This window comes from Pezoporus occidentalis, unplaced genomic scaffold (assembly GCF_034315485.1).
Source record: "Pezoporus occidentalis ecotype Australia unplaced genomic scaffold, CSIRO_AGI_Poc_V1 ctg57, whole genome shotgun sequence".
In the NCBI taxonomy this organism is placed as follows: domain Eukaryota; kingdom Metazoa; phylum Chordata; class Aves; order Psittaciformes; family Psittacidae; genus Pezoporus; species Pezoporus occidentalis.
In genome coordinates, this window is record NW_026915910.1 from 1,624,589 (window position 1) to 1,650,981 (window position 26,393).

General features: G+C 37.9%; 1 protein-coding gene across 4 annotated transcripts in view; it reads right to left on the reverse strand.

Moving 5' to 3' along the window:
• Positions 1 to 26,393, reverse strand: part of ITSN2 (intersectin 2) — an 83,721-nt gene that overhangs the window by 38,792 nt on the left and 18,536 nt on the right. For 3 of the 4 annotated variants that reach the window (XM_062638425.1, XM_062638424.1, XM_062638427.1), the window contains exons 3-15: positions 15,491 to 15,583; positions 13,754 to 13,817; positions 11,147 to 11,310; positions 9,945 to 10,142; positions 9,002 to 9,098; positions 7,247 to 7,389; positions 5,962 to 6,025; positions 3,966 to 4,103; positions 3,760 to 3,845; positions 2,520 to 2,782; positions 1,675 to 1,824; positions 1,324 to 1,464; positions 555 to 642 (exon numbers count right to left, since the gene is read on the reverse strand). In XM_062638425.1, the coding sequence (XP_062494409.1) occupies positions 555 to 642; positions 1,324 to 1,464; positions 1,675 to 1,824; positions 2,520 to 2,782; positions 3,760 to 3,845; positions 3,966 to 4,103; positions 5,962 to 6,025; positions 7,247 to 7,389; positions 9,002 to 9,098; positions 9,945 to 10,142; positions 11,147 to 11,310; positions 13,754 to 13,817; positions 15,491 to 15,583 (1,689 nt within the window). Of the gene's footprint in view, positions 1 to 554; positions 643 to 1,323; positions 1,465 to 1,674; positions 1,825 to 2,519; positions 2,783 to 3,759; positions 3,846 to 3,965; positions 4,104 to 5,961; positions 6,026 to 7,246; positions 7,390 to 9,001; positions 9,099 to 9,944; positions 10,143 to 11,111; positions 11,311 to 13,753; positions 13,818 to 15,490; positions 15,584 to 26,393 lie in introns of those variants that run through there. The other variant, XM_062638426.1, reaches the window with a different exon arrangement.

Here is a 26,393-nt window from a genome sequence, read left to right on the forward strand (position 1 = left end):
TCACTAATTGTTTTAATACACACACACCTTCCCAACCTTTTTTCTCATAAGAATGCCTTGATGTACCTTTCTATTTGCACACAGCACAAAGAAGAAATGTCTACAACATCTAACTGAGACATCTGAGTATTACATGTAATAAATACAGAGTAATTTGCAAGTTGTCTTTTATTTTTTTCCATATATCACACCAACCCATAGGAAGCTTCTCTAGATAGGGACTTCTAGCGGATTTGATGTTAGAACCAGTGGAAATTGTACATAGAACTCCCTTGAGTTTACACTATTAAAAAAGACAAGGTGTAATAATATCTGTGGGCTGCATAGTCTGTATGAAGTTTCAAGCAAAAACTGTGCTCTCTGGAGAAAAATGTGTTTGTTTGTCCCTTACTTAGAACATGAAGGAAATAAGTGAATGCAGATGAAACAATACTAAAATGGCACTAACTGAAGAGTCAAGGTGTGATTAACACAACTGCTTCATTCAGCATTTTTTTTACAAGTGATGAAAAGCCAGAAATCAAACAGAAGAGAATACATTTGCAGGTACTTACTTTGAGTGTTTTCAAGTTGAGCATTTCTAATTCTTTCACTTAACAACTGCTTTTCAGGAACTAAATAGATTAGTTTATTCTGATACTCCTGTAGATATTGAAGAGAACATAACTGATTTTTGATGTTGTTTATAAATCAGTTAGAACAAATAGATGAATTTTCAAACACAGCTTCAATTCACGACATTAATGACATGAATGCAAGTTATCATTAAGGGGTAGAGCAAAAAAACACTTCCATACTTTAACAGTATTTATATTAGAAATAAATTATAGTATAATATAAAATATACTATTAAAATTGAATGAGTTTTGAACAAAACACATTAAGTAGAGGGTGACTTATGGTAGTCAACTGATTTGAAATAATTCAAGACTTGCTATTCAAAGAAAAGAAGAGCAGCAAGGTAATTCAACCCAAAGACCAACTTGCTCTGCATACAGAAAAACATTCCTCATAACACTTTGAGTCTGGAGCCATAAAATAATTTATAATTAAAGAGAAATCACTATTACCGATTCACAAAAGAACAGCTGAGGTTTTGACAAGTGTCCTCACTCAGCTATCAGCTTATTGTAATCCATATAATAATTTCTTTAACAGAAATAAAACTAAAAACCTCTGCAATGTTGATGACCTTGCTGATTCCCTCTCTCCACTATAATCTGATTCACCGTTCCTCCTTACGGGGATGTATTATGAACAGCATTATGGAAACACATAATAGGAAGTAAAGGAAAACCACAAGCTTAACAGGAAGTTACAAACCTTAAGCTCATTTTGTAGTTGATTAACTTCCATGATCCTTTGGTCATATTTCTTATCTAAAGCCTCCAGTTCAGTTTTTTGAATTTGCTTTTTGCTTCGAATATCTTGCAATCTGCTTGAGATCTGCTGATGTTTGTCTGTCTACAAAGAAATCAAAGACCAATTATACCACACACTAAATCTGTGGGCAGATTAGTTTACGTTCAATTCTTTAAAACAACACAAATTACCTGTTTGAGATTCCTCATCTAAAACAGAGCGATAAAATCTTAGTGGGCCATTAATGTAGATTCTAAGCTTTACATACTTTAAAATAGTATTTCAAGATGTGTAGTGAAACTTCTGTCTTACCAGGGCTTCTAATTCAAGATTAAGGCTCTTCTTTTTAGAGGTCAACCTGACAATTTCTTCTTGTTCCCTGTTACGTTGATTAAGAAGTTCTTGGCGACGAATTCTTTCCCATTCCAATCGTCGCTGGCGCTCAAGTTCTTGCTTTGCTGCCTGCAGAAAAATTACATTACCTTAACTTATAATGGAGATGCAGAACTCGGAGACCATGATTCAATATAATGTGCTCTGTTTCTAAATAGCATAACGACAACACAACATAGTGTCTTTTGAGAAGTGTTCTTATATATAAATTTCAGCATCAAAGAATGGAGGAAGTCATCCTATAAGATTCTTCATGCCATGCTCTTAACTCAGGATGAAGAGAAGCCACATAATTCAGACTGAAAGACTGTTTAGCATCGAATAATGCTCATAAATGAGCATACAGACAGATAACTGCTCATAACCTTTGAGTATTTTATAGATAAAATACGCAAGTAAGTCTTACGCATGGCTGAGACAACAAATAGGAGCAAACCTGTCTGCAGTTCAACTGTCAATTATGAATTCAGTACAATCTTGTCTGGCTAGCAGATTTTTGCATAAGTCTTAGAAAACTATTAAAGAAAATCTCATCTGTCCTGAAAATCTTCAGCCTACACCAACACTTGATTCATTTTCAACAGATACAATGATTTCAGACAGAAATAATGGTCTGTCTCCAAGACAACTTGCCAATGGCCATGTGAGGAGACAGAACCCAAGCCAGAATTCAAACCCTGCATGCTCTGTCAAGTGAATACTGTATATGCATGCACATATTCCTTAAAGCACTAAAAAAAAAAAAACAATTTCAAGAAAACAACCTCCCGCCTTTCTATTTCTTTCCTCCTCTTTTCTTCCCTTTGTCTTTCCAACTCTTGCTGTCTCTCCAGCTGCTTTTCCAGTAACAGTTGTTTTTTCCGTTCCAGTTCTTGACGTTTCCTCTCCTTTTGCTCTTGTTTTTCTCTTTCTCTCTGAGCCTTACGTTCAGCCTCTCTCTGCTGCTGTTCCAACAGGACCTGACGGCGTTTTTCCAGCTCCATATTTCCCCTCTCATAGTTGGCTTTCCTTTTGTCCTCAAATGTCACTAAAATAAAGAAAGGTAGTTATTTCTGTTCTGTGCAAAACACTGCCCTCAGACAAGTACTTTGGTTATGTTACTAAACATAGATACTTTCTGGCAAGCTCAGGTTGTTGGGTCATGGATGAGTTAAGCATGTTGCATTTGTTAAAAGTATAATTTTTCTTTTCAAAGCTACCTTTAAAATTTCCTAAGACTATCCCAATGTATGTGGGGGGAATAATTTAAAACCAACCGAGAAAATTACTTGAATTTTAGAGGAAACGTGAAAGAACAGATTTTTATAAGCCACGAAAGACTATATTCTGTTAAAAAGGTTTTCAACTGTGCAAGAAACATTAACACAAAGTGCTTAGTTTTTAAGGGTGTTCCCTGTAAGAGTTCCTGGAGTTAAAAACAGCAGAAAAAAAAAACAGGATCAAGTCCAATTACTGCAGCATAGGATAAAAAGAGATACAAAGGAATGATTTAGGCTCCCAGCAACCATCCTTCCAAAAAGAGAGGCAAGTCATGTCTTGCAGTGTGCATGTAAGAGACCTTTGCTGGTAGAATGAGGGAGTCAACAGTAGAATCTATGTTACATGCAAGTTGCATCTAGTTTCCAGAGAATTAAACTACATTGGGACCCCCTGCTTCCAAAATGTCCAGAACAAAGTAATGTCTGGAACTTTCAACTGGAAAAAAAATTTTGCAGTAGCATGGCAGCATTTGGCCATAAAGGATTTCTTATCTAAAATACATTATTAATCAGCACACTTTTCCTTTCCTGCATCTAAAAACAGGCCTTATTTCTGCCTTCTCAATCCTATTAGATGTAATAGGCTGTCTACTTCCACTTAACAACCCTCCTACCATCCAAGTTAAAAGGGAACTATCTTCCTAAAGGTAGCTCTCTAGCGATTTGATTGTGTCTTCCACTTTCTAAATGTTTCAATGCCCATCAAAGACAGCCTTACACATTAAGAATGCAAACCCTATTTTACCGGGTTGTTTTTTCTGTGGCTCCTCCTCTTGCACAGACTGGTAAGAAGGCAGAGTTCCATTTATATTTTCAGTATTTTTTGCACTCCTGGATGAAAAAAGAAACCAGCTCACCATTGTTAGAGAAATAACACAGTTCTCTTCTTTGTACAAAAAAAAAAAAAAATTATTGAACATGTATTATGTTTCACTGCCCTCAGTGATGTACCTGAAAGAAGGTGGTACCAGTTCAAGAGGCAGAGTCAGTGGCAGAGGTTGCCCAGCTTTGGCCATATCTGTTAGGTGCATGGCTAACACAAACTCATCAGCTTTCAGCTGTCCATCTCCATCGATATCAGCTAGTGACCTGCACAGTTTTAACAACAATAATGATTAGAACTAAGCATCACAATCATTCACAAATGACAGCTGAAACAATTCACTCGAAAAATTAGTTTTAAAATAGAGAATTCCTGTGAAATTTCCTGGTAAAAATAATTACAATTAATAACATGAATAGTTCATGAAGGCAGATATTATTTTTTTTTAATAATGTACTGCTATTCAGATGTTTTCATAAAATACACCAAAAGGATAGGAAAGGTTAAGAGACATCTCTTGATTTACTGCATCACCAGGAGACAAACTGGGAAGAGAATCCAGCATCACTCTTAACGAGCTCAAAATGCTAGTAACCACTTTTCCATACTTTTTTTAATTAAAAAAAACCCAAAACATTACATAAAATTACAGCAAATTCTATAACAGGAACCTTTGCACAGAATTCTTTTTTCCCTTCTATCTTCTCAACAGCGTAGGGAAGATGTGAGCTGCCCCAGAGTACCTTGCAATGAGTGAGGAAAAGATTACCTACCCTCTTTAAGGAGAGGGCAAACCACACAATCACATGATTAGCCTACAAAATGCTTTCCACACAGCTGGGGTGGTGTGTGCATTGGGGGTAAACCAGTGAAATGTTTCCAGAGCTGCAGGAAAGAAAAGGAACCTCTTCCTGCCAAAAGGCAGGAACCTTTCTCAAGGAACTGTCTGTGTAGATACAATTGCAGGAATGTGTCCTTAGAGCTCACTGAAGTTTAACACTTAGTAAAACAACTGCTTGTTAAAAAAAAAAATAAAAAAATAAAAGAAGGCAGCTAAAAAAACACCAAACCCTGCTAAAATCAAAAAGGAAACAACAAAACAAACACCCAACACACACACACCACAGTGAAAAACAAAAGCAGGAGATGATGAAATGGGATTTTTATTATGTTCACAGACCAGCACTATTCACATATAACAATACCATTACAGTAATCACCATGAATAAAGCACCCCAGTAGAAACATTGGTAATTCCTTACTTTGGGCAAAACTGAAACTTGGGCTGTTAATCTTCTCTATAGGGGTATACAGACCTCCTCACATGAGTTACTGATATCTTCAGGCTAGGCAGCCAGGAGGGAAACAGTCATTATACACCTGTTTCATTTCCCCATACTCCAGAGTACAGGAATACAACCTGACATTCCATCTTTACTTTCACAGCATACAATCAAACAAGCTGAACAAATATAAGGAATATCTCATCTTGCTGCTGCTAGACACAAACAAATGACTGTCCTGAGATAAAGAGGAAGAAGAAAGGGAACTCGGAAAGGGATGTAATGCACCAAGCTATTGAGAAGTCTGCTCGGCCAATGTATTTTATGTGTAACATCTAGTTATGTCTGAAGGCATAATCCAGCAGAGCAGATTATTCAAGCTTTCAGACAACTGTAAACACTCCCACCACCACAGTAAAGACAAGTCTTAACAAACGTAATATGCAGATATCTTTATAAGAACCTCAGTAAAACTCTAAAAAGCTGAAAGGTATCTTCATTTTAAATCTTCCTCCATGTTTTAAAACAGACAAGCTTGACTTCTGAATCCTTCTAAAATGAATAAACCCTCATCTCAGTTAAACTAGCACATCACTGAATCAAAACCTGAAATTAGTATCAGCACTATTAGATGGAGTTTAACAAAAAAAAGAATGAAAAAATATAGAGTCATGGTATCTTTTGAAACAGAACTAATTCAAAAACTAGTTTTAGTAACAGCTTAGTTTCAGTTTATGATTTTAAATCTATGGTTTCCCTCTGTAATTTCTTATTTAATACAGTACATTTCCTCTCTTAATACCAAAACCACACTGAATTCATAATCAGTAACTAAACTTACCAAATAGTAGCCAACTGAGTCTGTGAAAGGTTTGACTGCAGAAGGGCATTCCTTGCTTGAAATCCTTAGTGAAAATGTAAAATTTTAATAAAAATAAACACTTTGAACAAAGATTCACATGTAGCGAAAAAATGGGTCACAAACTGGGGCATGTTTATTTTTAATATTAATCTAATCCACTTTCATCAATGGCTGACAGTTGGCTTTACTTCCAGGCTTAACAGGCTTTACAACCTGAACACAGTGAAGATGTAAATATTTGTGTCTTTTTCACTCAAGAGCACCTAACAGAAAAGCTGACATGAAAAATTGGTATTTATGGTAATCTCCTCAGCTGTTTAAAAAGCACAGCTGACAGTCTACCTGATCTTGAGCCAGCACACCTGAAAGCTTTCCTTTGATAGTAAAGAAACATATACCTTTCTGGGCAGGTCAGTGAAACCTTCAGCCCAAAATCAACTGAATAAGATAAAAAGTACTGAGTCCCTTTCTTGGTAAGGGTTTATTTAAAATAGGAAATGTAGTCAGCTACAGACATACACACTGACTTTACACCTACTAACTTCTAGGCAAGTGCTTTACTCTACAGTGAGTAATCTGGTTTTATCAGAACTTTTTAACAAAACTCTACTCTTGTATTAACTTTGTGTGGAGTCTTCCGTAATGACCATAATGCTGTGGCACAGCACAAATGTCACTGAAAATCAGCAAGGAATGACTCCCTTAAATTACTTTTTACAAGTACCAATGAATGGCTGCAGTACCAGGGTCTTTCCCAAACTGCTTTCTTTGGAAAGATAAAGCCCAAATATCTAAGCAATTACTAATATGCATACATTGGAGCACATGGCACAAAAAATGATTGTGAGATGTCCTCCATTTTATAAAGTCATAAGAAAGAGTCTCAGTCCAAAGAGTGATGCTTGGAAAATGACTGCGGATTTTATGTAGCTAAGTTCCCCAGTCTGGTTCTCAGGCTCTTTTAGTTAGATCCCACTATTATTACTCTTCTCCTCTTCCCCTTGACGGCTGCTGTAGCTTCAGTCTACCTGAGGAGACTTCTGTCTCCTTAGACTCCCCCAGGTCTAACACTGAGTCCAAGCCAGTAAATTGATGGCTATTTTCATTTCTTGGCTTATTGGAACCAGCAGCTGAAGCCCACTTTCTCCTGCATAGGTCTGAATATCAGGTTTTTATTTCATATGCAAGTCAAACCCCAAGCTGGAATTCCATCCCCCAGAAAACACTGCTGGTTTTCCCACTCCATATCAAATGCTACACTCACCTGATAAATATCCACTCATACTTTTATCAAGACTGTTAAATTTCTGTCTGTATTTTAATCTGGAGGCCTGAGGGACCGCCCAGTCTGAGGATACAATCTTTGGCGAATTCCCAGCTAGTGAAGCACTAGAGGAAGAATTTGAACTGTAACAATTTAAGAAAAGGAAAGAAAAAGAGATAAAGAATTCTAAGTTATTTGGCTTAATAAACAGGCATTGAAACAGAAGATATATAGTATATTCTGGTAACATTAAACAACTTTCACAAAGTTTTACCTCTGCTAATGTGCTATAGATTATTTTCAACACTACTATGGGATTTCACTGTGAAAACGGACACATATCTAAACCAAAACTCTTGAAATTGAGATCCTGTTCCCTTGGTATCACAGGCACTAATGCCACCTAATTCATTAGTCCACCACTGCAAAATAATACTATAGAAAACCACAGGAAAACATCTCAAATTTGATAAGAATGTTTACAAGGGCAGTGAAGAATTGGGCAGATGTCTAAGCAATTTTAAGATGTATGCAAATGAACAACCATAAGCATAAAAAGTTATCTGATATACTGACACGCAAGAAACAGCTTCTAATGGTGTTAAAAGTCACTATATTCCACCTCTATCTCTTTTTTCCATTAGTGACAATGACAGGCTGAATGGAATTTTTCCAACTCATTCAATTTCTGCAGAATAGGGCTGATGGAGTGCTTAGATATACCTATAAACCTTCTACCTGTAAGTACCAGCATTTTCATAGTGTCCCATCTTTGAACATCAGACAAACCCAGGTGCATCTGGCCTGCCTTATTTAAGGCAACCCCCTATTCTGTCAAGTAAAAAAAAAAAAAACTATCTGCAGTGTTATTCAAGGCAATAAAGAATGCTGATAGGAACAAAGCCTTTGCAGCCTGATGCTGGACAGACATCCTTTCCATAGAACTAGGTAACGTGATGGCGAAAATGCTGTCAATAATAACACTGAAGGAGAGCTACTTTGTAACACTACAACACCAGGCAAGAAAAGTTTTTGTTAAAAAAAAAAAAAAGTTCAGAGATGATTACAGGCACACACAATGTCTATAATCATCTCACTGAACATCTGCTAACATCAGGTGCCTGCATGAAGAGCCCAAAGTAAGACGTGCTCACCCTACATGCCTTCTATCAACAGAAACGAAGGTGCACCTTTTCTAAGTCCCCTTCCAGAACTCAGCTGGGATGAGATGCCCCCAGTACTGCCTTTTGGGAGACTGTTCCCTTCATGCCAAATGGGATAGGTAGGTCTAATCCCTCACTTTGTCTCTGGCAAAGCTCTAAAATCAGTGAAGCAGAGCAGCTGACTACAAAGATTCATAATCTTGTATTATTCATAAAACAAATTAATGCATAAATATTTATAACAAATACTGTTCATACATTCCTGCTCATTACATGGTGCCCTCTAAAATGAATGAGCACATCAATCCATAAACATTGCTTTTATAACCACTTGGGAAGTTTTACTTCTATTTACTAATGAGCTATCTTCCCTTCTATTTGGCACCGCTTTCTTACATTTGAACTCCTCTCCTACTTCTTGACAGATTCGCCAGACTACTGAAAATATTATCGTGCATATCAAAACAATCCATTTTCAGACCTGACAGGTCATATTAAATAGACTAATTTTTAATATACTTTGAAAATAGAAATCTTCCATGAGTTTCGCAAGGTATACAACTCACAACCACTTTAAACTTAATTTTCGTACCTGCTAGATCCTAAGTCGATTAGTGACTGTGCCTTCTGTATATTAGTGCCACCAAACCCTCCTGCCATGGCACCTAAAGAACCAGTATGAGGCAGTGCTGAAACAAACAACAACAAAAAAAAACAAAACAAAAACTGTAAAACAACCTGGTATAAGGTAACACTCAAGGTTTTGACAGAAATCAGAAAATTTGATCAGTGCCTTGTTGTTAACTAGTTAGAACTGATTTGACAAATGTGAACTCTGGAAAAACACACGCATTTTTTAGTAACTTTTTCTTAAACTCACATTCAAATATTAGCATTCCTGTCTGGAATTAGACATAGAGAAAATAAGATTCACAATTCTGAAAACAAGTACTGGACTTTACTATATGTCCTGGGTTCAGCAGTAGCAGTCATTTTTCTCCTTAGTAGCTGGTGCAGTGCTGTGTTTTTGACTTTCAGCCTGGGAACGGCGCTGATAGCACTGATGTTTTTAGCTGCTGCTCAGTAACGTTTACTCTGACCAAGGACTTTGTGAGTCTCATGCTCTGCCAGGGAGGACAGGAAGCCAGGAGGAAGCAGAAACAGAACACCTGACCCAAACCAGCCAAAGAGGTATTCCATACCACAGTATGTCATGCCCACTATATAAACTGAGGGCAGTTACCCAGAAGGGCTAGATCAGTGCTCGGGTAAGGCTGGCTATCGGGCGGTGGGTGGCGAGCAGTTGTATTTTCTTCCCCTGTTATTTCCCTTATCATTATTATTATTGGTGGCAGCAGTAGTGGTTTGTGTTATACCTTAGTTACTGGACTGTTATCTCAGCCCGTGGAAGTTACATTCTTTCGATTCTCCTCCCCATCCCTCCAGGAGTGGGGGGAAGAAAAAGAGGGTGAGTGAGTTAGCGGCTGCATGGTTCTGAGTTACTGGTTCGGATTAAACCACAACACTGTACTTACTTAAAGAGAAAGGTACGGACAAAGGTTGTAAAAGGTTAGATGTTCCATTTGGCAGCGAGGACATACTGACAGAAGGCACCAGGGGAGTGGACATAACCAAAGGAGGAACAGAAGCCATGGAGGTCAGAGACATGTTAGCTAATGGTGTGATCGTAGACACAGACGTTGGCATGGACAGATTTGGCATACTACCCATTCCTAGAGAAAAAGACAACAATTCATGATTTAATATCGCAGAGGCTCCAGCAAGAAATGGGGTCCACTATGCTAGGCAAAAACTACACAAAGCTGTGACAATCCTCTACAAGGAAAAGCTGGTAATGTTTCTGAACTAAGTCTCCTCCAAGCATTGGCCTTGGAAGGATCCACACTACTGTAAAGTCCCTACTTAGGGACCCATGCAAATGGTTTCTTTCAGGCAGCTGCCTGAAGTGATTAAGGGCACTTGAATTTCTGGATGAGCCTTGTGGAAGATAACCCTTGTATGCAGATGAGATGACAAAAAGTTAATAGGAAGTAATCATATACCAACTGGAGCTGTCTATAAATGCAGGCACTTGTATGCAAAAGCACAAGGTTTAGCAATGGGCAGATATTTTAAGTCATGTGTGTAATTAATATATGCATACATTTCAGCATAGAAGTATGCATTAATTCTGGAATACAGCTCAAGTCATTATATATATTTTGTTCTACAAAACAACAAAATACCAACAGGCATGCACTGAATCTGAAAATGTCATCAGAAAGGGGAAAAAAGTTAAAATAATTCTGTTCAATTGATCATATAACCAAACCAGACAAGCCAATTAATTTTGAAAAAATATTTAAAGTAAGTGTTCCACGGAAACTTTGACGTTTACTGAATTTAACTTTAAAAATCCCAAGTATAAATAGCTAGATGAGTAGGAGGGAGACAAAAAAAGACTATCAGTACAAGAGCCTGCAAGTGGGATGGCAGATGTGAATGGCCTTCTTGCACCTCATGTCAAAAATTCAATAGAAGGTTTACCATTAACTGTCTTTAAATTATCAAAACTGTCAAGAAAGTAACTTTGTGAATTTCCTAAGTCAGAATATCCTTGGTTTTTTTTTTCCACTTATTCACTCAACTGTCATGGTCAGATTAACACTTGTATTTGGCTGCAATTAACTGTGGATTTTTACCTCTGAACACTAAGTAATTATGTATTCATAAGTACCAAAGCGAGCTGACATTAGCGGTGAAAATACTGGAGTTTGTTTCATGACAGGAGGGAGAACTGCAGGCAAGTGCTGTCCTTGCAATTTCAGCTTGATGAGTTTCATGGCTATAGAGAACTCCTGTTGATCCATTTTTCCATCCTTGTTCAGGTCCGATAGTGTCCTTAAAACCAAAATAAAACAAAATCAGAAAAGCCCAGAAGGGAAAAAAATGTACATTTAACTTCTTCACTTAATGAGAAGCTTTTCTATCTGTTTTATGTACTGGTTTTGTACAAGAAAACAAGAAAATTTTTGCAACCATTTACAGATTTTCTACTTTTGATAACATTCAAACCCTCAGAAGTTTGACTGCATACTTGGTTGCCCACTGCAGAGTTCAGTTTTAAAGTTGCTCTACATTAAAAACTTGAGAAAGAAGGAAGACACCTGGAAAAGCAGTAGTCCTCTGCTCAGTGGATAGACCTGCTGCCTCTGCTAGACTATTTTCTGTGGTACTAGCCAAACTAATTATTTTAAATTTATGTCTGGTAATGTAAGGAAGAAATACAAGAATCCGAAACAGGAGGATGCAGAAACCTGCTAAAGGCACTATATACCCACTGTGAAAACTCCATTAAACCACAAAACATGAGGGCTTTTTAAGCCCGATATCCACAGTGCCTTCCTCTGACACTTTTGCAAATAAACTTAATTACAACAGAAAATATATACAACAATGCATATATAAAAAGACTGAATTTCTGGTCAGACAGAAAATATGAAATCTTAGTAGATATGAGGACTGGGCACAGAAGAGTAAATAAAATCAGGAAGGAAAAAAAAAAAAGTAAATCAGACTTGGAATTAAGCTACTTTTAGCCTATCATTCTGTTACTATTCATTATAAAACCCAAGACCATATGCAAAAAATTCTTTACCACTCTTTTCTAGGCAATTTAAGAGTCTGAAGAAGAAACTAAGTTTGCATTTAGTTAGTTTTGTTAATATTCTTTCACAACTCCCACACAAGGAGTTATTCTTAATTATTATGAGCCTCCACTGTGTGCCTTTTAGCACGTATGTATCTTGATAACAACCAACTACCCCAAAATGAACACAGTATTCCAGTGAAGACTGAGAAGTGTTGCAATCACCACATATATGCTGCCAAGAACAGGTGTTTTTCTATTTTCTGTATTATAGCATTGGCTGCTATCATAGAATGGCTTGGGTTGGAAGGGACCTTAAAGATCATCCAGTTCCAACACCCTGCCATGGGCAGGGACACCTTCTACTACAGCAGGTTGCTGAAGCCCTGTCCAACCTGGCCTTGAACACTGACAGGGATGGGACAGCCACAGCTTCTCTGGGCAACCTGTGCCAGTGCCTCACCACCCTCATTGTAAAGAATTTCTTCCTAATATATGATCTAAATTTCCCTTCTTTCATCTTACAGCCATTCCCCCTTGTCCTGTCACTCCATGTCTTGTAAAAAGCCCTTCTCCAGATTTCTTGTATGACCCCCTTTAGGCACTGGAAGCTGCTCTAAGGTCTCCCAGGAGCCTTCTCTTCTCCAGGCTGAACAAGCCCAGCTCTCAGCCTGTCTCCACATCAGAGGTGCTCCAGTCCTCAGAGTGTCTTTGTGGCTTCTCCTGGACTCACTTCAACAGGCTCATGTCCTGTTGGGGGCCCCGAAGTCAAATGCAGTACTGCAGGTGGGGTCTCTCAACTGTGAGATGGAGATTTCTCAGTGTATTATAACTGACCTTCTACTAACACTTTCTGTGGCTTTAGATTTTTTTTCCTGTCTTCTACTTGCAGTGTATTTTCCATTCCCAGTTTAGTAGCATATATTTTTTCCCATACTTAACCTTATTGCCATTGTAGTGGTTACCAGTATTTCAAACATCATTCAGTTGGTATCTCCAGCAATTCCTTAATCCATTATTTACCTCTTTTCTTTATTGTTATTTGAAGTGTTATTTTTTTTACCTCCTTTACCATTATATTATTAAAAATCATAGAAATGGAGAACCACAGAATTGGAATAAACCTTAAATCTCATTTAGTTCCAAGCCCCCTTCTAGTGGAAGGGACACTTTCCACTAGACCAGGTTGCTCCAAGCCCCATCCAATCTGGCCTTGAACACTGCCAAGCATGGGGCAGCCACAGCTCCTCTGGGCAACCTGTGACAGTGCCTCACCACCCTCACAGTAAGAATTTCTTCCTAATATCTAATCTAAATCTCTCCTCTCTGTCAGTTTAAAGCCATTCCCCCTTGTCCTGTCACCACTTGCTCTTACATATATTCATAAAAAATATAAATATAGCTTAACCTTTGTGGCAGTCCACCAGGCACTTCCTTCTATGAAAGTCTTGCAATTTATCATCAGTTTTGTTTCAAGCACTTACTACAGTTTAAAAAGGCTGTCTTCAATATGATACAATCTGAATTAACATCATGAGAAATATTTAAAAAGATACTGCTTTTTAATTAAAATAACGATTCAGACAACACCCCTACTTCAACTGCTGAAAGCCTCTTTGAGACAACACACCCTACTAAAGATAGTATTTGAATGCTACCCATCTCCTAGGAAAAAAGAAAAAAAGAATACCTTACCATATTTCAGCAAGGATTGAAGCTGGTAGACCTGACTGCATAAAAAAGTTACGTGCTTGGTCACCTATGATAAACAGGAAAGACAGACTTTTACACTAAAGACACAGATTTTCAGAAGACCTCTGTACTCCCTTGTGGGGTCAAAGTTTCAAAAAGGAACCAGCATGCGAAATATCAAGCTTTCCAATTTCATACCACCTAACCCCTTCCCTAGTGACAGTGACTGGCAGGTACCCATGTATTCTGCAATCCTGAATCCTTGCTCTGGGAAGTAATTTCAGATAGTTATAAAAAGCTTTAACAGGTCACAAGTCAACAGCTGCTAACAGTTTTAAAGATGCAAGATTAAGAGAAGTAAAAATGACTGAAAATTTAGTCCTGAACCAACTGCTTTGACAGGGAACTGTGAGCATGTTGTTTCTTTCCTTTTCCTTTATCCAATCTAACTTGAGCCAGTATTGCTTCTCCAGAAAATCTGGGAGAATATCACATTCTTAATAATATTCTGTTCCATCAGAGAACATCCACTATTTCAGTATTTCAGGAAGGGAACGGGAACTATTGTGCAACCTCATATCAAGTTCCAAATCAATTGGCACTGATCATGCTGTAAACAAACATGTAGTAAAACGTGGATAATAGTGTTAATGCCTACCTATGAGCGAATTACAGATGCTTCAAGCTAAAACTTCAGGTTATTCTTTCACCTCTTTCTTCCCTTATATTCATATGCCACCTTTCATTTCAAGCAGTTGCCAAATAAATAATGAAGCCTGCAGATATATGTGCAGGTAAAAGCTAGATGTGGCCTACAGGAAGTCCCTGGGACTGAATACTTTTCAGCTAGTGGTAAACACAACCTCCCAGTGCTGTGTGGCCAGAGCAGCAGTTATGTATCACTTAGCCAGAAGATGTGCATGTTCCAAGCAGACAACTTCCCACTTTCTCCTCAGTCCTTTCTGGCCCCAAAAGAAGAAAAGCCGAGGCAGTGGAGTCACCAGACAGGTCATCAGCAGATAGTTAGGCAGGTAGAAACAATTATGTGCTCATGCACACACTTGATTTAAGAATGGGGCATTTTGCCAGTGAGCTTGAGTCTTTTCTTGATATCACAAGCAGATTCTTATACTTAAAAACTGCAAATTCTGAGATGCACAGCAACATGACCCCATTGTTTCAGAGCAGAAGCAGCTAAATGCAACTGGAACTGACAGCAGGCCACTGTGAAATTCCATTAGCCTATCCAGAACTCACTGAAGGCCCAAGGGTTAATAAATTTCAAGCAGTCATTAACAAGGACAAGCTGTCAGCATCTCTCTCCCTGCCTCTTCCTCCAAAACAAAGCTACCTAACAGCACAGTATTCTCTAACACTGTTCAGACAGAGAAGAGCCACTTCTGGTGTCTGCGGCGTCACTTGCCATAATAGCTACTGTAAGTGCTCCTTGGCAGCCTCCCATCTAAGCACAGATTTTGCCTGATACTCTTTGATTCTGAACCTAGACAGCATATAACTGCTAGCTGCAGAAGTGACAGGGTTAATAAAAGAATGTTCCTGTGCCACACTTTAGCCGAAAGCTTGTATAAGTTTAATAATAACCCGTGGCTGTTTGTCCAAAGAATATGGTTATTAGTCACACAACAAATGGATAGAAATAGGATGTAGTTTGCAAACTGTTTTACAAAGATACTTATGCGTACACAGAAGTTAATGTGTAGTCCAGAATCTCAGACCAACCTGTAATGTAGCCTCCTGTGGGTTTAAGGTTATCAAACTGCTTGTCATGTTTGGCCCGCTCTTCAGAGGTGATGGCCCATATATTTGGACCTCCTAAGAAACAAAAAGCAAAAACAAAACACTGAACAACCGAACTGACTGAAAAAGTTTAAAAATCAAGCACGTCACTTGCAAAACAAAAGCTTGATTTCTCAAGAGACAAAATTAGATCTAGGCACACCCAGCTCCTACCAGTTTGGCAAGGATGTTAGGAAACACAGACCTGCTTCCCAGATGGGCAAGTGCTAGCTGAGACAACTAATTCCTCAGCTAGATCTCTTTACAGTCAGCTTTCAAAGATGCTCTGTCGTCCTACAAACCTGGTGCAATGCAGTTTCCTGCTGCTGCTGACTGCAGCCTGGGCAGGGTACACGTTGCTCACCATACCCTGTGTGAACCAAATGCTCCCCTGATTCACCGATGAGCAAATGGCATTCAATGTCACTTAAAGGTTCTCATATAGAGGGCTAACACCCTACAGGTGCCAAAAAGACTCATGCTTCATTTTACCAATACTTTAAAACCAAAACTGGGACTGCTACAGAAATACGTTGGTTTGTCTGACAAAGGAGTAACATTCTGAGTTTTTAAGCAGCATGTAATTTCCACTTACTATTTTTCAATGCTAAAAAAAAAAAGTATTCAATATTACAGCCTCAAAGTAACAAAGAGAAACTGCAGGGAATAATCATGTTTACAGAACTGTGCTGATATAGGTGGCAGAATCAAAGTGACTTTCAGAAATGCTCCAACCTGCTGGATAAAAGGTCAGGGTGTGCGTCCTTTGTCCGGAAAGCAGTTTGCCAGAATAACTGGGTTTGCTTTTTAAGTAGGAAGAAGCTTTAATTGGGAAGTTCTTGACAAGCGTCTAATTTTTCAAATCTACAAGATCGGCAAGAACTGGCCAAAATTCTGAATGGAAACCGCCAAAACAGTATTAAAAAATTACTACTTTTAAAACACATTCTATTAAGCATTACAACTTCCAAAGAACTGTTAATCTGTTCTTCAAGCATTTGTACTGCTCACTAAAAGAACTGAGGGAATAAATAATTCTTCTAATAAGATACTAACAAGTTGCTTTAAAACGCACAGGAATTTGAAAGGAAGTTACTATAAAATGCTTCTTCTTTTCCTAAATAAATGTCATTTCAAAGTGTTGAATCTACAAAATTTCAGCAGTTTTCACTGTTTTTAAGAAAACAGCAATACAGCAAAGGGACTGCACGCTGATGTACCTGCCAGTATAGACATGCTAACCATGTTCATCGTCTCTCACCTGCGTTTATCCATCTATGCAGACACATTTTCCAAAATGACTAAATGTCTCCTCTTAAGAAAGTCCTGTTCAGACTGTCATCCTCCTCTCAAATTAATTCCCTCTTGGTCGGGAAATCCTAAAGAAAACACCCAAACCAAACCAGAAACTCATGGGGGATATGAATGACAGAAAAGGTGGCAGGGCATTAGGATACCACCTTTACACACCTGCATGTTGGTGTTTTGGTTCCCTCTCTTGAGGATATACCTTTTTTTTTTTTTTTTTTTTAATGTGGCCTCAATGAAAGGGTTTTCTTGTAGGCTGCATGTGGCAACTATGGATACACGCTATCAAATGTGCATTGTGTGGATGTTTCAGGAGACTGAATGTAATTCCCAAAAAAGACCAACCTACTTATAATTTATTTCAAAGGTAAGGATTTCGATTTTCCCTATCCCTGAAGACAGAGACTGAAAATCTCTTTTTTTCCTGGTGCCTCCATCAAAAAAACCCAAACACTCTCCATTGTTTGTTTGTTTTATAGGCATGGAAGAAAATAACTTGGTAAGCCTTAAAATGCAAAGCAGACCTTCTCCCACCTCATTTGACTGTTTTTCTTTAAAGTAAATATATCAAAACATATATATTTTGTAAATAAACTTTCAAAGAAAACACATTCAGTTCAGACAACTGTAGCCACGTCTTTCTTAACACTTACCAACATTGAATAATACCCTGAAATTTAAGATAAACATCTTAAAAGGAGATATCAGAACATCTTTTAATTTAGAAGGTTGAATGAAAACATTGACCAAATTCCAACCAGAAATGAGATGGGGGAGGGACAGGGCAAGCAAGGCAGTATCCAAACAAAGTCCTTCCAAAGCTGTGATCCCTTGGATGCTGAGTCTAGAAAGTAATAAGCTGTGGGTTTTTTTAGCAGGAGTTAGATCTAGAGAACAGCATACCTTCGAGTCAGCACAGCTCTCCCATCTCTGATAGTGAGATGTTTGGTGCTTGTCTGCAACTGATCAAAGTCCCAGAGAAAGTTTTAACCTAGCATCACTTAAGAGAGGGTGTCTGCCATTTTCAGCCTGAACTAGAACAGATCACTCTTTTATGAATACATGTTAATAACCACTGAATAATGAAAGTATTTTAAACAGAACTGTTTAAAAGAAAAAAATTAACACGCACACACACACACACACACAATATTTATGAGAGGGATTCACAATGTAAGCGTTCAAGGCCCACCCAACATTACTTCATTAAAGGATTCAGTTTTTTTCCAACACCTACTCCAGTGCAAAAGAGAAACAAAGAACAGAAGAGGGAAGGTTAAAACATTGCAAGTGCTTGTTTTTAGCGTAACCACGTGCTCATGACTCTTGATGTTACCATTTGGTGATACAAATAAGAAAAGAAAAAACTATAATAAGAAAATAAGAGAAGAAAAAAACTACAGAAATTGTACAGAAAGTGCCATTTAAATTAAGATGCCTCAAAATAATGAGCAAAAATTACCACATCGGTCTATCTGTAATTAATACTTTGTACAATGGGTATCAAAAGGTCTTAGCAATTCCACAAAGCATGTCACAAAACCAATCTTCAAAGTCACATGTGGAAAGTCCGCACAGAATAACAAAGACCAGCATGAACAATATGGTGCTAAAGATCATGTTGGCATACCTTCAAGACTTCTCTAAAGATAACAAAATGCATACTGACCTCACCTTCATGTAAGAGGTATCAACATGTAATTCAATGTGGTAGCAATTGCAACTAGTTTTATATTGTTGGAAACAAGTGACCATGCTGGGCATTAAACAACATTTTCTGTTCCTTCAAGCTCATTTTAAATAAAAGGCATCTTTCTATGAGAGTGTATGTGAGTCTGTTTACGGCAGGATCACAGCACTTAGTAGGACAGCTCCAAAAATGTCTTTACAACACCACATGAGACAGATAATCTCCTGAAGAAAATAAAGGACTTGCTTTGATGGGCTGCCAACATCAGAAATGGAAATACTGTTCTTTCCCTAAAACGGTAAGCTGCCATTGAAAAAGAGGGAAGAAAAGAAAGTGTAATCTTAGAAGAAAAGTAAATAGACTTAAAAATGCTCTGTATGACCTCTGCCCCTGGTTAGCACTACCCACAGCAAAAGGCAGTTGTACCAAGAGCAGTACTACTAGTGAAAAGGATAAAGGCAACTTTTAATTTGTGGACAATCACAAGCCATTTCTCACATTCTCCAAAGAACTGTGTTTTTCACTGACAGGCGTTGCTTGCTTTTCTCTAATAAGAACTATGCTCCTATGACCTACAAAGTTAATTAACTCCACAGAGATAATAAACCTAAATTGAAAGAACATTCCTTGTAGACATAAGTCATGAGATGAGAGATTACACCACCACCTTTTAAACGATCCAAAAAATCCAGCATTAAGTGTCATAATGACCCTAAATAAATATTTATCCTCGTGTTTAAAGATGGGGAAATTTCAACGCAGACATGCAGCAGCATGCCTCAAGCTGCAGAACAAGGGGGTTTCCTTAATGCAACCAGTAATCACATTACTGTCTCTCATTAGGAGCCATGAGAGACTTGTTTGGTGTAAGAAATACTGGGATAAATCTAATAATTCCAGTCTTTCTCTGTCTGTGTTCATAGATTAGTTTACCACATTACTTATTACAGATCATATTTAATGCTTGAGATGTTGAATCACATTTCTAATTTTTCCTCAGTGGTGAATAAACACTCCGGCAGTCTGAAAATACACAGAACATTTTACCATAAGTCGGAATTTCCAGAATCCTTATCAGCGTTTTTGCTATTTTCAATATTTGCCTCCCTCTTTTGTTGTTGATTCTTTATATCAAACGTAGGAGAAAATGCTTACTGATAATAAGCATTTATTCTTATGTAGGTGTGCAAAGGTGTTATGAACTATTACTGTGGTGGCTTTGGGTTCATCTCAAAGTACCACTTGCCCTTCCTTAAGGAACACACCTCTTATTCTCAGCTCCCATGTATTCTGGCCACAACAGGAGACACATGCAACCTCACTCATTTCACAATGTACATTCATCCCAATACTACTCGTCCTACCAGAAATGCTCCACAGAGGCTCTCAGCATATTAAGCAACACTACAGCAACTGGCAGAAGAAAAGGGTTTCTCTGTGCTTAACAACTTCAGTGTAACTTCAGTTAAAGGCTGTGTGGAAACACAGTTCCCTTCACTTTCATATTTTCACTAGAATTACAAGAATTGTGCCTACTGAAGCCAAAAGAATCTTCAAAGATTTCCAAGTGTCTCTGATGTGCTATCCAAAAATAACCATTACTTGCAGACAGGCTGTAAATAGCATCGGGCAAGTGCAGCGCTTCACAGATTTGGCCAAGAAATGCTTGCTTAATTGAAAAGCACACTCACAGAAATGTGGACATGGCAGCAGCAGCAACACTGCATTTAAGAGTACAATTCCTATCTCTGTATTATGTACAGGATTTCTAGATATTTTGCTGTATTGGGAATCCTTAAGTTCAGCAGTTCACTAAAATCAGTATTGTGCACATGTAAACTAACCACTTGCCCCTAAAAAGAGGGGAACTCCATATGATGCAGTATTTTGCCTGATACGGTCAGTGGCATCCCTCCACTTCTATACACAAAATCTATCATCTGTAAAGGAATAACATTAACATTTCTGTCCCATGCAATGATCTCAGTGTAGAAACATAATCTTTGCTTTTAGAATTAGTATAATCCCTAAAACAATTTAGAGATACATAATAGTCCAGTCCATGCTAACAGTAAAGATCCACTTGTTTTCTGAATTTTCCAGAACAATTTGATTCCAAAGCAGTTAAGCTGTAAGTTTGTAACAGGAAGACAGTATTTCTATACTTGATAAAAATCACAGAATCATTTAGCTCATTATGGTTATCCATTTTCAGCAGCTCATTTTTTAATTAAATTATTGCAAAGCAGCACTCAAACATAAAGCAACACACCAAGCAAGCAAAGCAATAAAAAAAAAACAAAAAAACCCAAAACCAAACCCACAGACATAGAAAATCAAAGCAAAGCAAAGTTTACTGAAAGATGCATAAAGAGATTTTTCTGAAGTTTTGTTAGAGCTCCATTAATGCAAAAAAAATACATTAGGAAATGTGTATAAACCTGACAGTACTGTCAACTGCATACTAGCATGCCACCTTTCACAAGAGTTTTCTGTAGGATATGTGACAACTCATTCAATAGTTTCTTCTGAAGTTTTAATGAAGCAAGTTTTCTATTTCTCATTAAGAAGTGCAACTACAATAACCTACAATGTTGGCAAACTCATGCTTTATTCTTGAAAGCTAATTTAGCTTTCTCTCTTACAGAAAAAGGCTGGCACAAAAACTTGGCTTAACCTAAGCCTTCCCCATATCTAGCTGCAACACTAGCAACAAATATAAAAGTATTTTCTACCTAATTCTGGAAAAACAATGCCATTGAAATCAGCTGTAGTTGTTGAGTTACAAACACTGATGCAGTACATCGAACAAGCCCATTCTTCTATCCAATGACATAGCCATGTCTTTGCCCAGAATCACAGAACCACACAATCATTCAGTTTGAAAAAGACCTGTAAGATCATCAAGTTCAACCATTAACCCAGTACTGCCAATAGTGCCAAGTCCACCACTGAACCATAACCCTAAGCACCACACCTACACATCTTTTAAACACCTCCAGGGATGGCGACTCAATCACTTCCCTGGGCAGCCTGTTTCAATGCTTGACCCTCTTAGTGAAGGAATGCAACCTAAACCTCCCCTGGAGCAACTTGAGACCGTTTCCTCTCATCCTATCGCTTGTTACTTGGGAGAAGAGACTGACCCCCACATCACTACAACCTCTGTTCAGGTAGTAGTTAGAGAGCGATAAGGTCTCCCCCTGGGCCTCCTTCGGTCAAGACTAAACAACCCCAGTTCCTTCAGCTGGTTCTCACAAGATTTGCACTCCAAACCCTTCACTAGTTTCACTGCCCTTCTCTGGACCCGCTCCATTGGACCCACTCCAATGTCTTCCTTGCAGTGAGGAGCCCAAAACTGAACATACTTTTCAAGGTGCAATCCCACCAGACCTGAGTACAGGGGGATGACCACTGCCCTAATCCTGCAATTAATACTTCTGGATGGGTTTTAAAGACAGAAAAAAGAGAGAAGAAAAAAGTCACACCAACAAGAATCTTTCCAATGGAAGCTATGAAAAGTTCAAAGTAAGCAATATTATCAAAGCATAAAATAAGCATGCTTTGCCAAATTCTCCCCTACCAGGTGCAAGACCTGCCTCCATTTGCTAAGGTGGGCATACTTCCAGCTGACAAGACTCCACAGCCTTCCCTTCCAGCATGACACAGAAGATGGAAGGTAATCTTACCCTTTAGTTTAAACAAGTCAGAAACCTTTTTTTTTTTTTGAGTCCTGTCAACCTGTATAGCATCACAGTCTTCAATGAGGAAAATAAAAGTTTTAGTCACCATGTTTGAGGGAAAAGGCCATCAGAGCTTATACTAAATTTTTCTCATTCTGAAAACGGATTTTTTTTTAAGATGCTGCTGCTCACCAGCATTGACCAAAAACCCTAGAACTTAATTAAAAATTTACAAAAGGATAATTTAATTATTGTCTAGCAAATCTCTGGGGAATGCCACAAAAATAAAGATTCAGGTGAGTTTCCATCTGTGGCAGCTAGTAAATCTGTCTACACCAGGAGACATGCAAGCAGGAAAAATGCCAGGCAAGAGAATGCAACATGAACTATGAAATTACGTGGAGTAAAGGAAATGACTGTCCTATAAAAACATACACTGAAACAAAATCAGAGCAGAACTCTGTTCAAGGGATATTAGATCTTTTATAGTAATTTTTGTAGTTCTCATCATTATCTGGCCATTAAACCACTATTTCTGGGTTTTCAAACTTCAGGAGGGACCTAGAGGAAACCTGATGTGCTATATTTACAATGGAGAATTGGTATATAGAGTTGAAAGGAAAGAGGAAAAGAGAAGAACAACCAAATTAAAAAAGTACACAGGAAGGGTGGGAGAGAAGGAAATTGAGGAGCCATTTCCTGAATGATCCCTGGAATAAAATTAAATTACGAGAGAATTTTGGAAACAAATCTCAGTAACAAATCTGTCAGCACAGACTGAATATTGACCAGCTAAGCTTCCAGCAGAGTGACAGACTGAGGTCAGCACATGGTGGTACTTCCCCAGGATGTCTTCTGAGCCCCCAGTGCAGCTCCTGAACCAGAGGCAGTAACTCAGGAACAGAAGGAAAATCCACCTATCTCTAATTGCTTAAGGCATCTAAGTAACCTTTTGTCATCTACAGCTTCCTACTATTTGATACAGTGCAAAGTGCTTTGTTTGATATCTGCCAATGATATTTTCATTCAATTCTTGTGTTATCAGAGGTTAATTACAATTCCCTTGCCTACAAAATGATGAATGACCTTGAGAAGGCGACATCTACCTTATCCACCATCCCCACTGTTTCTTTTCCAAGCTATAATGTCCTAATCAATATAAATATTCCTTATATGGAAGCTGCTCTGTATCTTTGATCACTCTTGTTACCCTGCCCTTTATAATTTCTAGCCCAGACAGAAAGAAAACATGTAGGAAAAGCTGGAAGAAAACACAAAGGCAACAAAAACAAGAACAAGAGTTTGCTTAAACAGTACTGCTCATAACGTTAAATTACTAATCAGCAGAACTGCCAACTATATCCAGTGCACATACAATACCACTTTCCCAGTGCCCCAGGAGATCTGATTTTAAATATAATAAATTAAAAACTGTCTAATTTATGTTGGTATAGTTTATACCTTAGTCCCTAATCCTGCCTCCACAGTGGCTCATAGAGCCACTTATGGAATAGAATTAGGAACAGAGCTCTTCCCTGGGTATTACAGCTCCTCAGTGGTGAGAAATCAGAAATTTGGCAGACTTTTTGAGCAAAAAAAAAGCAAGAAAAGAAAAGCAGCCATTTAATAGCTATGGCATAGATCTTTCCTCCCCAGGTTTTGATACCATGTACTTGGAACTTTTGGTTCCTAAAGATCTTGAGACAGTGAGCCCCAAAACTGAGCTGTTCCTTATGTAAAACCAACCAACCAACAACCCATTTTCTTCTCCCTGCCTTACACTTCATAATTTCGCTAGGTATTGCTTCCCTTTTCAGTTATGAAAAACCAGCCAGTATTCTCTCCCTTATTATCCTTTTCTACGCTATTAAGGCTTTACAGATTTTTATTATACCCTCAGCTGTCTCTTCTCTAAACAGCTCTAACCCATTTAGTCGCCATTAATGCAGAAGCCACATTCTCTCTTGGCCATCTTTTTCACAGGTATCCCTAGTGTATAATTCTATTTTTTTTTCCAAAACCTTGAGTGTAACAGCTGCTGGCAATAGGAGAGTGATTAATTTCAAGGAAGGTGAGCCTTGTGGATGCTGAGTTATCTTCAGGTTAGGTTAAAAAGTACTGTCTGTGTATTTCTTAGTCCAGTCTCAATAGAGAACATTAGATATAGGAGGAGTAATTCTGCTGGCTTTCCATCTCACATCATCTATACCAGAAACAGTTTACACATCAACTTGCACCTGTATTTTTTTTCCCCAAACTTGAAGATTTCTTGTGAAACACAGTGTTATGAAAGCATTGTAACTTGTTGCACAGGAAATTCTACCCAAAGATCTTGAAAATTATAAGCATGCTCTTTTTCCATCCTATCATACAAGAATCAACACACACTGTAACAAGTGTGGAGTTCTTTGATAATAGTGAAACCATGACTTTCAGGAAATACGTGCTTCCTAAAGAAACAGCTGTAGTAGAGAGATCACAGTTAAACACAAGATTATGGCTATGAGAAGAAATGCAAGGGAAATGTTTACAAATGCTTTAAATATACTGTTATTAATACATATAACTTTTAAATAAATTATTTCAATAAGGAGCACTAAGACAGCTCTTGATATTCAGTTCATCTTACCTGCTCTTGAGACTCACACACAAGGAACTACACATCCAACTAAACCACAAATGTCTGAGTTACTTTAATAACTTCTCTGAAGGTACCTGATAAGAAGGCTAGTCCCATGAACACTGATATTCCTTCAGCTTTCCAGGGTTTCACCCCTTCTAGCTCTCTCACTTATGATTTAAGGTTACTGTTCCATTGTAGGAAAACAAGATGTCCTACAGAACTGATGCAGTACATTGAAAAGCCTGCACATACAAGATTTCCAAGTAAAGCAACACAGCATTATATAAATACCTTTGACAGACAACAGTGTATAAAAACATGTTTATTCCTGCTATTGTAATTAGTAGCCTAAACCTGAACTCATTCTGCCAATACTAATTAATACCGTCTATGGCCTGTTCAAAGTGGTCACGATGATCACAGATGACATGGAATTTAGTAGATGGTAAGATGGTACCACTTCACACAATGCTCATCAACCATGAACTATAACAACCACACCAAGTGGTTTATCAGATTAGTAAGTTTCCCAAACTTCTGAAGCTAAACTTTCAATAAAATGAAAATTTTAACAGTCAAACTCCTTTGAAGCTCGGTCATGTGATAGATTCATGTTTCTGAGTCCTTTCTTCTAAGCCTTCAGTAATGTGGCTCCACTTTGGGGCAATATTTGTACATCATCTTGTGTTTTTTTTTGTTTAGGCTTTTGTATGCTTTGAAGAAAAATCATCAGGAAGTCTCGCTGATATCAAAATGAAGAAAGCAGCTTATATTATAGTATTATTACTCCAGATAAAAGACATCACTCAGTGTAATCTTACCTTACAAAAGCTAACACATGATACTAATAAAATAAAATCTTAGCAAGACAAAACAGCTATAGGCTTAAACTAAGCCAATGGATGAAGATCTAACACTAATCTTTATTATGTTATTACCTACTTTTTTTATTTAGCTTATTTTTTTACATTTTAGGAGCACAGGATTGGAAGGGACTTCCAAGGTCACCATGTCCAGACTGCTGCTACTCCAAGAAACTCTTAACACATTCATTCCTTCCTAAAATTCAAGCTCTGCCTTAAGGCGATCAGACCTTTTCCTTGACCATGATCCAGAATGTAACTGCTGACAGAACTGTTCCCATTTCCAAACCAACTGTACCAAGAGCTGATCCATCTCTATTTAACCTTGTGCTAACAATGTACTTAAAAAAAGGTATTTTCCTCGTTTCTCTAATAAGAAAAAAAAAAAGAACAAATTTATTTACTGTAAAGCAATATAACAAAATAAAAATGTCAGCTTTTCTTTTGATAGGTTAACAAAGGCATTCTTTTTAGTCTTTCTCAACACTTTTCATTCATTTATTTGGATTAACACTGAAGCCTAGTGCCCCTATTACACTTCCTGTTTTTTTTTCCCCTCCTAAGCAGATAACCCAAATTCTAACCTATATCCCACAAGGTGTCTCACCAGTGCCTTATGCAATAGCACATAGTACTCCTTATTTCATCCACCGCATTTTAGGATGCATTTCCTTTTCCC